General features: G+C 44.4%; 1 protein-coding gene and 1 long non-coding RNA gene across 4 annotated transcripts in view; one reads left to right on the forward strand and one right to left on the reverse strand.

Moving 5' to 3' along the window:
* Positions 1 to 5,963, forward strand: part of SLC13A4 (solute carrier family 13 member 4) — a 46,479-nt gene extending 40,516 nt beyond the window's left edge. For 2 of the 3 annotated variants that reach the window (XM_032275905.1, XM_032275906.1), the window contains exons 14-16: positions 1,270 to 1,431; positions 2,993 to 3,130; positions 5,507 to 5,963. In XM_032275905.1, coding sequence (XP_032131796.1) covers positions 1,270 to 1,431; positions 2,993 to 3,130; positions 5,507 to 5,644 — 438 coding nt within the window. In that variant the 3' untranslated portion in view covers positions 5,645 to 5,963. The remainder of the gene's footprint in view (positions 1 to 1,269; positions 1,432 to 2,992; positions 3,131 to 5,506) is intronic. The other variant, XM_032275907.1, reaches the window with a different exon arrangement.
* The window catches only part of LOC116550125, a 29,625-nt gene extending 18,770 nt beyond the window's left edge, over positions 1 to 10,855 (reverse strand). The window contains exon 1 of the long non-coding RNA XR_004268238.1: positions 8,742 to 10,855. This is a non-coding gene — a long non-coding RNA (uncharacterized LOC116550125). The remainder of the gene's footprint in view (positions 1 to 8,741) is intronic.
* Between the last annotated feature and the right edge of the window lie 673 nt (positions 10,856 to 11,528).

Here is an 11,528-nt window from a genome sequence, read left to right on the forward strand (position 1 = left end):
GGCGTGTTCCATCACACCTGGCTAATTTTTATATTTTTAGTAGAGACTGGGTTTCACTATATTGGCCAAGCTGGTCTTGAACTCCTGAACTCAAGTAATCCACCCACCTCGGCCTCCCAAAGTGCTGGGATTACAGGCATGAGCCACCAGGCCCGGCTGGAATGCTCATTTATTTAAGTGGATGTGTGTAACTGTTCCTAGTGAAAAATAATCAGGATGGTCAACATGCCTTCGTATCTGTGTCTTCAAAAAGCACTGGCAGGCCAAGTGCAGTGGCTCATGCCTGTAATCCCAGCCCTTTGGGAGGCCAAGGTGGGAGAATCAGTTGAGCCCAGGAGTTTGAGATCAGCCTGGACAACATGCCAAGACCGTGTCTTTACAAATAAAAACAGCAGGGTGTGGTGGCATGTGCCTGTGGTCCCAGCTACTTGAAAGGCTGAGGTGGAAGGATTGCTTGAACCTGGGAGGCTGAGATGGCAGTGAGCCGTGATCTTGCCACTGCAGTCAGCCTGGACCCTGGACAATAGAGCAAGACCCTCATCTGAAAAAGAAAAAAAGAAATCCTGGCAGATAGTAGAACTAATGTCAGCCATGATGGGATTTGAACTTAAAACAGGTTGGGGCTGAATGACCAGCCTCAATGGCTCTTGGGAGGTACCTTCTCCAATAAGTGGAAATAGACTTTTATCCCTCTCTACTTTATTACTCATGTAAAACCTCCAGTCCTCAGCCCTGCCTGTTCATCTCCCTAAAAACACAGGAAAGGCTTCGATCCACAGATGTTGATTCATTTTTCCCTTTTTTAGGTAACAAAATAAACTGATTTCAAAAGCAGAATAAAAGGCCATACTTGGCACTCTCTGAAGGGCATTGTCAAATCAATGCACAGGGTAAGGATGTCAGAGGTAGAGAAAGGGTAATGAGATTGAAATTGAGGGGCTAAAGTTGAGAAGCAAAGATCTCCAGTCTCTGACAAGCTGTCACAGCAAAGTCCTAAGAAGGATCATGGCAATTACGGTGGGTGGCTCTCCACGCCGCATGACAAAACACAAAGACCGAATGTTGTGCAATCATTAAAAAAACAATTTTCTGAGCTACAAAAATGATCGAATCATAAACATCAGGAACATCTCTGGCTCCAGTCAGACTAAAGATCAGAGGATCCCTGGTGGTCCAGCCTTCCAACATCCCTGACCTTCCGAAGTCTAAGAATTCTACCTGGGATGTGCTTGCTCTCCCTTCTTCTTACTGTAACACCTCTTCCTACAGAGCTCTGGCCTTTCTACGTGGATTGGGAACCAGATGCTGTCCCTGAGCAGCCTCCCACCGTGGGCTGTCACCCTGCTGGCATGCATCCTTGTGTCCATTGTCACCGAGTTTGTGAGCAACCCAGCAACCATCACCATCTTCCTGCCCATCCTGTGCAGCCTGGTAAGTAGTGCAGGGCTCCGGATATCCAGACAGGCTGTCCCAGGGGCCTGGAGTGGCAAGCCTGGCTCAGGGCAGCTGCCGCGGCTGTATCCTCCTCTGGTCCCTGCTCACAGCCTTCACTGAATTCCTATTTTGTTCAATTCCTATTTTGAAAAATGAAGTTTTTCAAAGAGCAACTAGTAAATTAAAAGATACATTAATAAATCATAGCAAGAGTTCTAGAAACCCTTTTCCAAAAGAGTAGGATTAGTTTAGGGGCAGCCCTTAGTGAAAACCAAAGAATGTACAAAATAATCTTCAAACCCTATCATTTCAATTCCCAGTTGTTACCAACTTTTCTCTGCTGAGATAAAACCTAAGTAGGGCCAAAAAGGTACCACAGAAAATGGAGGTAAAACACGCACAGCTGCAAAGACTGAGATCACAACTCAGACGATCACCACCACCTCCACTGAGTTTCACTGTCCTCTGGGGACTTCTGAGGACTGGCAGGAAGGTCAGCTTCGGTCCACAGCCTCCCAATTTGTTGTGAAGAATAGGGGAGGGGAGCAATGGCCAGATCTATATCCTGGCCAAGCAGCCTGAAAGGTGATGCATCTGACCCAATGCTGCATTTGTCCCATTCTGGGAGGCAGAATCCAGGAAATGAAGGCCCCTCCCCACCCCAGCAACATAGTCTTCTACTGCTGTTTCTAACCCCAGCCCCACTCTCTTTGCTTATTGCTCAGATGACCCCAACTTCTCCCTTCTGTCATGTTGCTTGGGTGAGCAAGAGTACAGTTAGAGCTTGGACAACGTTGGCTGGGCATGGTAGCTACACGCCTATAATCCCAGCACTTTGGGGAGGCCAAGGCAGGTAGATCATAAGGTCAGAAGTTTGAGACCAGCCTGGCCAACAGAGCAAAACCCCATCTCTACTAAAAATACAAAAATTAGTTGGGCGTGGTTGCACATGCCTGTAATCCCAGCCATTTTGGGAGGCTGAGGCAGGGGAATCACTTGAACCCAGGAGGCAGAAGTTGCAGTGAGCCAAGATTGTGCCATTGCACTGCAGCCTGGCAACAAGAGTGAAACTACGTCTCAGCAAAAAAACAAAAAACAAAAAAACTTGGCAACATTGAGATCAGGACCATGGATTCAAATCCCATATAAAGCAATTATCTTCCCTAGGGGGGAAAAAAAACCCTTAGTTCCATATCCTAAGACTGAGGGACCCACTTTAATCAAAGCAACTTATTCATGAGATTTGGGTTTGAGGAAAGGAAATCTCAGCTAAAGAACAAAGTTTAGGAACCACTTCCTTAGAATAACACCAAAAAATCAAACATCCCTTCTAGAAGTAACTCAAAGCCATATTTCCATGTGGAGCAAGTGAGCAGCATCAGCCTATTCAGGTTCCCAAGGGCACTGCATGCCCCAGAGGGCAGGGACCTAACCACCCCTCCACAGTGTCCTGCTAAGGTTGGCCAGCACCAAGCCATCATTAAGGCAAGCTCGAGATGTTAAGCACAGGAAATGCAAGCCTAATCTCATTAATGTTTCTGTGAATTCTCTCTTCCAGTCTGAAACGCTGCACATTAATCCCCTCTACACTCTGATCCCAGTCACCATGTGCATCTCCTTTGCAGTGATGCTGCCTGTGGGCAATCCCCCTAATGCCATCGTCTTCAGCTATGGGCACTGCCAGATCAAAGATATGGTGAGTTGGGGTGTCCTCTCCCTGCCAGGCCCAGCTGCCATGAGGACAGGGATGACCGACTCCGCAGCCTTCTTCCAAAGTTTATTTTGTAGCAATGTCCCCGGCCTGTCAACACCAAACCCAGTGTGGTACCAAGAATGGCACCTATGAAAAGGTTTTTGGTTGGTCCATAAGCACCAAGAATAGCAAGAATGTGCTCTCCCCAACCCCTACCTGGAAGGAAGTGGGTACCTAAGTAGAGAAAGCTGGAATAGACACAGGCTGTGGCCCAGTTCCAGAAGGCACGAGCCTGCGCAAACCAGTTTTGCCTTTATTTTCTTCATTAGGCCAGTGGAGACATTTATTCAGAAAGCTACTAGTTTATTCACAGAAGATGAGAATGAGAAAGTGTATGAACCTAGGGTGAAAGGTACTTTGAGAAAACAGGATTCTTCTGCTCAACTCACCCCGCAGACAAGAAACCCATGAAGCAACAATGGAAAATGAAGCATCCACCATTCATTTTCATTTTCAGCAGGGATCACAAAAGATGGCTTTCAGAGATTTTGCTGCTGACTAGTGTTGGTCCTATCGACCTTCTGCTCTTCAACCTATACACCCGCTGCTATACTTAATATCTAGAGCTGAGGGGGTTGGGGAAAGGATGGAAAATACTGATAAAAATTACTGATAGTCTGACAATTTTTTTTCATGGGAGCTAAACGTGTTCTCTAAAGCCCTGTTAAGAAGCAAATCTCACTCTCACCCAGGCTGCAGTACAGGCGCAATCTTAGCTCACTGAAACCTCTGCCTCCCAGGTTCAAGTGATTCTCATGATTCTCATACCTCAGCCTCCAGAGTAACTTAGACTACAGGTGCGCACCACCATGCCCAGCTAATTTTTGTATTTTTAGTAGAGACGGTTTCACCATGTTGGCCAGGCTGGTCTTGAACTCCTGGCTTCAAGTGATCTGCCTGCCTCGGCCTCCCAAAGCTCTGGGATTACAGGTGTGAGCCACCACACCCAGCCTATTCAGGTCCTTTTGACTGTTCAAACTGCTCATCTAAGTCATCCGTGATAATTTCCAGAAGGGGGTGTCCCAGCCATCCGGCTCCCCTCCCATCTTACTGCGTAGCCCTCAGTCTGCTCACACTGAGTTCTACCCCAGCTCTCTCCTGTCTCCCACTTCCTCAGCTGTGTGCCCCCACCACTGACCCCTAGCTTTCTACACTGGAATCAAATGATCAGAGACAGTAATTTTCAAAGGTGCCAGGTCACAAGAAGTGAACCAGTCTTGGGTTCTATTCCCAGCTTGAGTACTACCTTGATTTCAATTTCCTCCTCTGCTAAATGATGAGGTTCCAGCCAGATGCTCCAAGGGGTCCCTTTCAACTCTAACACTCCCTAATTTAGCTCTGCTAGAACCTGCCCTCTCTCACCTGTGGGGAAACATGGGCTATTCTTCATGCCAAAAGGCCCTGGAGGCCAGGATTATTCAGTACAATGCCCCAGCCAGAGGCAGGAGAGAGAGGACACGTCTAGCCATTTGCTTGAAACAATTTCCCAGCATTCATTTTCCCCTTGCAATTTTCCCAACTTAATGCCAGTTAGTGACTTGTTGTGGCTACATGCTGTATGCCAGCTATCCTTACAGTACACATTTTTCCATCTGGCTCTGCCAGCCCGTCATCCCTCACATCCCCCACTTCAGCCTGTGAGTGTCAATGTCATGGCAGAAGTGAAAAGTCAGTCACTGAGGTGCAATTCCCTCAGAGGAAAGAAGCAAAGGCCCCCACTCCAGCTAGCACGCCTGTGTCCCCTTCCTGAGGAAGAGCTGAGCAGAGGCAGCTGAACTGCTTCCCCAGGTGAACTCAAGGTACACTATTTCCATGAGCTGTTCCTTTAAAAAGGTAGCAGTGTTCAGGTATAACCTTAAGAAGAATAAAAAAAAGGTAACAGTGGCAAAGCCTTCATGTAATATAGCCCCTCCTACAAGTTCCCTGGATTAGTGCATGAAGGCTCTGAGAAGTTCCTGCTTTAAAGAGATCTCGTTAGTTTTGTTTAACACACTGCCCTATCAGTGAGCTGCAGAAATACCTCTTCACGTTCCACAGGTGGGTGTTCCAAGTAACTAACGTACCTCTAGGCTTCCACTTGAAGCCTAGTGAGAGTGCTATAAGCATAAAGACGACTCTAATTGTCCCTTCCCAGCCCCAGTCCCTTTCCAGTCCTTCCACGGTTCTGTGCACCCTACAAGGCAATGCTAGAGCACGCCAGGCAGCGACTGGGAAGCAATCTAGGCCATAAGGCAGAGGCTGTGGGCTCAGAAGGGGGACTTGGGTATCTGTGCTGCTGCTGGTCAGAGTGATGAGGGTGTGCTGGTTTGTGTCCTGTAGGTGAAAGCTGGCCTGGGAGTCAACGTCATTGGACTGGTGATAGTAATGGTGGCCATCAACACCTGGGGAGTTAGCCTCTTCCACCTGGACAGTTACCCAGCATGGGCGAGGGTCAGTAACATCACTGATCAAGCCTAACGCAAGTGCACAAACTGGCCCAACCATAGAAGCCGCCAGTACCCAGCAGAATCTGGACCACAGGCAAAGAAAACCACCAGAACCACCAGAAGCACACAACCCCAGACCCACGCGGGAGGGCATCCCTCCACCAGACGATTCCATCACCTCAAGTGAACTGCAGGAATCCTCCATCAACCACAATACAGGCTTAGCTGTTAGTGTCTTCCCGCCCTCAGCACCACAGCTCAAGAAAACCTAAAGTTTCAATATAAGCCATAGGCTCACAGAAAAAAAATAAAAATTAAGTTAAAAAAAAAGAAGACAAAGAAAACCTAAAGTTGTATCTAGTCTTTGTAATCAATTCGTTATAAGACAGGAAAAGAAAGCCTGTCGTAGTTGCCCTTCAGAGGTTAAGCCTTGCAAACCTACTAGGTTTTATGTTATTCTTAATGCCTTCTTAGGAGTGGAAAGATACCCAAGTCATCCTACCAAGGCAGAGTGAAACCAGTGGCATCTCTTTAGGGGGAAAACCTCACCCAGAACTTGAAACCTAATGTCAGCTCCTTTCTCTTTTTTTTGAGACAGATTCTCGCTCTGTTGACCAGGCTGGAGTTCAGTGGCACCATCTCGGCTCACTGCAACCTCCACCTCCCAGGTTCAAGCAATTCTCCTGTCTCAGCCTCCTGAGTAGCTGGGATTACAGGCACCTGCCACCATGCCTGGCTAGCTTTTTGTATTTTTAGTAGAGACGAGGTTTCACCATGTTGGCCAGGCTGGTCGCAAACTCCTGACCTCAAGTGATCCACCCACCTCGGCCTCCCTAAGTACTGGGATTACAGGTGTGCGCTACTGCGCCCAGCTGTCAGCTCCTTTGTCTTAAATGCTTCTAAGTTCTCTCCATTCTCTCCGTTCTCTCCACAAGAAGGCATTCTTAGTAGGTCTTCTTCATGGCAATCAGTACTGTTTCATCACCACTTTGATTCCCTTTTAAGCATCTGTCTTCAATGGCTCCCCTTTACCTTGGCACCATATTCCCATAAAGATATATATAGTGTTCCCTTTCAGAAAGAGGCCGGTGTTGTTCTATTTGTCAAAGGAAAGGGAAGTCAAGAAAGAAGATACATTGAGATTAGCATCTCTCTCTCCACCTGTCACTAACTGCAAATACCACTGCCTTGGTTAAGTTTTGGGATGGAGGGAAAATTCCTGTCTCATAAAAGAGACCAAAACTATAATTAAGACCACAGCACTATTATTATATTAGACTGGCTTACTTCTGGATTTATGTTTTTGTTTTTTTGACACGAAGTCTTGCCCTGTCACCCAGGCTGGAGTGCAATGGCATGATCTCGGCTCACTGCAACCTCCGCCTCCTGGGTTTGAGTGATTCCCTTGCCTCAGCCACCTGAGTAGCTGGAATTACAGGCACACGCCACCATGCCCAGCTAATTTTTTGTATCTTTAGTAGAGACGGGGTTTCATCATGTTGGCCAGGCCGGTCTCAGACTCCTGATCTCGTGATCTGCCTGCCTCGGCCTCCCAAGTGTGTAAGGCACCGAGCCCAGCTGCTTCTGGATTTAATAAGTAGTTTGCTCCTGAGAAAACAAAGTACCACGTAGTAGCCAAAGGTCCAAACACATCTGTCACTTCCTACAAGTCCCTACATGAGCTCCTTGAGGGAAAAGAGATGTCTATGTCTCTTGAAATCCCCCAGCAACTTCTACAATATAGTAAGCTGTAAGTGCTCAATAAATGTGTCCCATGAGAAAAATCTGTCTGGAAATCAAGGCTTCTTTCTCTTCCTGAAGACCATGCCATTTCTCCATGATAGATACCTTGCTACATGTCTGGCTATACCTCTTAATCCCTCTAGTTTGTTGGCATTATGTATTTTTTATTTCTACCATCAGTTGCTTATTAAATACGTTTTATGGGAAAGGGAGTCCTCTACAATTACTGCACTGTTTTAAGTGATTTTAAGTTACTATTGACAGCACAGGCAGTTTTCCCACAATAATTTATCTATAAAATCACTCCCTTAGTTGATCAAGCATCCGTGAGTTGTAAAGTTTCTTTTGGAGCAAAAGAGTCAGGGTGTTACTCCTGTTATCACAGCAGCCAAACATCACATTTAGTTCCCATTACAGAACTCAGATCCTTTGCCCCCAAGGCAGACATTAGGACAAAGGTGTAGATAATCAGTAAGATTCTGGGAGTCTAAGAGAGAAAGAAAAGTTGATTTAGAATTAAGTGGACTTGGAATTACTGGCCAGTATTCAACTATGTGAGAACCTGACTCACTCCTGAAGGGAAAGCTGTGCCAACTTCCCAGCAGCAACTGCTGCCAGGTGCTCTGAGTAGTGAATGCATTCAACTAGCCAATTTAGAAAGAGCGTTTATCTCAGTCTGGTCTACTAACTGCTCTCAAGCACAGCACTGTTCTTTCCCAGACCTAGAGATTCAAGCCAGGCAAGGCTGCCCACTCCAGTGACAGGAAATGGCAGATATGATTAATAACTCCTTGTCATCTAAATCACTCCATTGTTGGATAATGTCTAGCCCTCCTTAATAGTCATTTGTCTCTTGCAAATATGTTATAATTTGATTTTATCTTCTAATATTTTATGTATATGAAAGTGTGAGCAAAAGTCACTAAGTACAGTTGCATCTTATTCTTGTCAATTCTCTATCAAATTTGCTTAGTCAGTTGCCTTTGAAATTCCATTAAATCGACATAAAGTACATGGTCTGTAATCTTCACATTAACATTTACACATTCCGAAGACTCATGTACCAACTTTCAATAAATAAAAAACAGCTAGTTTTCCTTCCATCATCAGAACAAATCTGTCTGTTCAGCTATACAACAAATGAGGTAGCTGGCTTCATATTTGGGGACTGCAGTGTTTGAAAAAAGTCTCCAAACACTAGAATCACTCTCAGTTCACCAAGAAACTCAAAAAAGGAAACCGAGACCGTCTGAGTACACAGGTAGCTCAGTAGGGCTGTCCTCACTGAATGAACACTGAACACATTGCATGTACTGTTTATGTGGCGGCACCTTTTTTGGTCCCAGTCCTGTACAACTGTGTAAGATGATGTAGCTGCACTGTACCTTTCATAAGATCCTCCCACCGAGGCTGTGATTCAGGCAGGCCCAGGACTCATGGTTTGCAACATTCCACCCTGGGAATTTCCACAAGGTCTCACTGTTCTTAGTTCATTTTTCTTTCGCTGTGCCTTGCAAAACATGCCATACGTTAGGTCTTCAATACTTGACTGAATACACTGCAATCAGATTTGGGAAAGGTATAAACTGAACACTTGAAAATCTAAGTGTCACAAGCTCCCTATTAAGACCAGGCAAGATCTCTAAATATTTTCCCTTCACCACCCTATTCCTTTCAGCAAGGCAAGGCCCTCATAGTCAACAGAGGAAAAAGAACTCATTCATCTACAAGGAGTAGAAATGCTACATGCAAAACCCAAGACTGAAAGTTTAAGAAAAGACTCATTTGCTCCAGTACGGTATATAATGTTCCTTCAGGAGGAATAACTCAGAAAAGGCAGTAAAAACATGGGAGACCTCAGCAGAAAAACAAACACTAGCATAGTATCTAGGGAGCAAACAGCTTAGTGGAAATGAAAACATTACACATGTGTACATATGCTCTATGAGCCAACATGTATAGACAACCAGAAAAACCACACAGCCTACTTTTCTCTATAGTCACACAAACTCATTGAGTAAATGAGTAGAAAAGAGAAATAATAAAATTACTCCTTTAAATCAGAACCAGGTAACTGCTTAATAACATAAAATACCAAATCAGAAGAAAGGTCTAAAGATGTAATTTTGGTAACTTCAATTTATAAAATTCAGCCTGTTTCACAATTTTTAAAATGTTTTTTCCTCTTGCTTTGTTTTTGTTTTGTTTGGGAGGATTACAGTTTAGGGATAAACTTTTCAAGTTCAATGTATTTATTAAGTTTCCTGAAGTCTTCAGCACTGATCCTGAAGTCTTGTATTTCACACATCAGAGTAATCTGCACTAGTATTTTGAGCAACTCTCATTTTATGGTCAAATGTCGCGGAAGTTTTCCTAACCATATTAGTAGGAGCTTTCAAACATTTTTCAAAGAAAAAAAAAGGCATGTCTTGTGGTGCTTCTTCCCACCACTCCACTGATCTGTGTGGCAAGGGTTCCTACAAAAATCACAGGGAAGGGGTAACTTTCAGTACCACAAACCCCATTCACAGTAGGGATTTTCAACTACACCCTCAAATCTATGATGGTTCTGGGTTCGTCCAACATATATCTCAGGGAAGATCATCTTGCCTGAGAGCTTGAGGTCCTTTTCGCTGCTGCCAAGAACATAAAACTAGGAGAGGGGATCTGAATGGTGAATGTTAAGTCAGCCTGTGTGTACCGTGTAGCCATTTACATGGTGAAGCTGAACTTAAGAACTGACCTGCTAGATGGCTCCCACTGGTAGAAATGATCCCCTCCGCAAGGTTAAGTGTTACCCCTAAGGGAAGCTCTAAGTACAAATAAGCCTTGTTTACAAGATATAATATAAAGGGACCTAACCTTCTAACAGCTAAGTGACCTCCAACCCCAAAGCAGTCACTCTGGGAAACCACACACGCCATAGTAATGCTATCATAGTTGGTAACAAGGAATCCCTCTTGGGAAACAGCTTTCTAAGCTCCTTTTTAATACCCACAAGGTAATCTTCATCCTTTGAGGCTCTAGTTCATTCGGCTAACAATTCAAGATCACACCTTGTGAGCCAGATGGTATTATCCAGGTGGATACTGTAAATTTTCATCAGTATCAAAAACAGTGATCACAGAATAATGACAAATGTTTTGTGTGGTTCATAAGCTGATTCAAACGTGACTGCAGAACTAGCCAAAAAGCAACACGTTTGTACTAATAGCTACTATTTATTAGTCTGCAAAGCACTGTGCAACATTACATACATTATCTCAATTATTTCTCATGAAAACTCCATGAGGTATTTACATCCACATCTACAAATAATGCAAATGTTTCTGAAAGAATAAGCTACAAACCCCTGTGACGCGCAATTTACCTATTAAATGAATCTAAAATAAAAGTTTAAAAAAGCCAGGCACAGTGGCTCATGCCTATAATCCCAGCACTTTAGGAGGCTGAAGTGAGCAGATCACTTGAGGCCAGGAGTTCAAGACCAGCTTGGCCAACATAGTGAAACCTCAGTTCTACTAAAAATACAAAAATTAGCCAGGCGTGGTGGTGAACACCTGTAATCCAAGCTACCTGGGGGGCTGTGGCACAAGAATCACTTGAACCCAGGAGGCAGTGGTTGCAGTGAACTGAGACTGTGCCACTGCACTCCAGCCTGGGCAACAGAGTGAGACTCTGTATCAAAAAAAAAAAGTTCAAAAAAAAAAAAAAAGAACAGTCACTTGCCTGTGATCACACTGCTAGGGAAAAGTCAAACAATAATTTAATCCTAATCTGTCTCACATATAAGGACAATCTTGACAGGAATAAAGCTTACTTCCATGTAGGAGAGATTCAAGTTTTCAAGGAAGCAGAATCACCTTAACACATACAGAATCGGGGTCATCGCTGTCTGAAAAAAAGATGCTTTAAATAATTCTTCCAGTTTACTGATGCTGAACCTGCCATGTCTTCAAAAATGGCATTATTAGTGAAGCTGCTCAAGAAGCCCTCTGAAAAAAAACACCTAGTGAAATGGGTACTTATCTATATTTGGTGTAAATTATACTTTCAGGACTTTATCTTATAGCTATACCCAGAATCAGTATGTCTAATAACATTAGGATTGAGGTTATCACTGTAATAGCAAAAGAACCACCCAAGAAAATCAATTGTTATGTCTATTCAAA

Source organism: Sapajus apella, unplaced genomic scaffold (assembly GCF_009761245.1).
Source record: "Sapajus apella isolate SASKATOON/1434 unplaced genomic scaffold, GSC_monkey_1.0 scaffold7, whole genome shotgun sequence".
In the NCBI taxonomy this organism is placed as follows: Eukaryota; Metazoa; Chordata; class Mammalia; order Primates; family Cebidae; genus Sapajus; species Sapajus apella.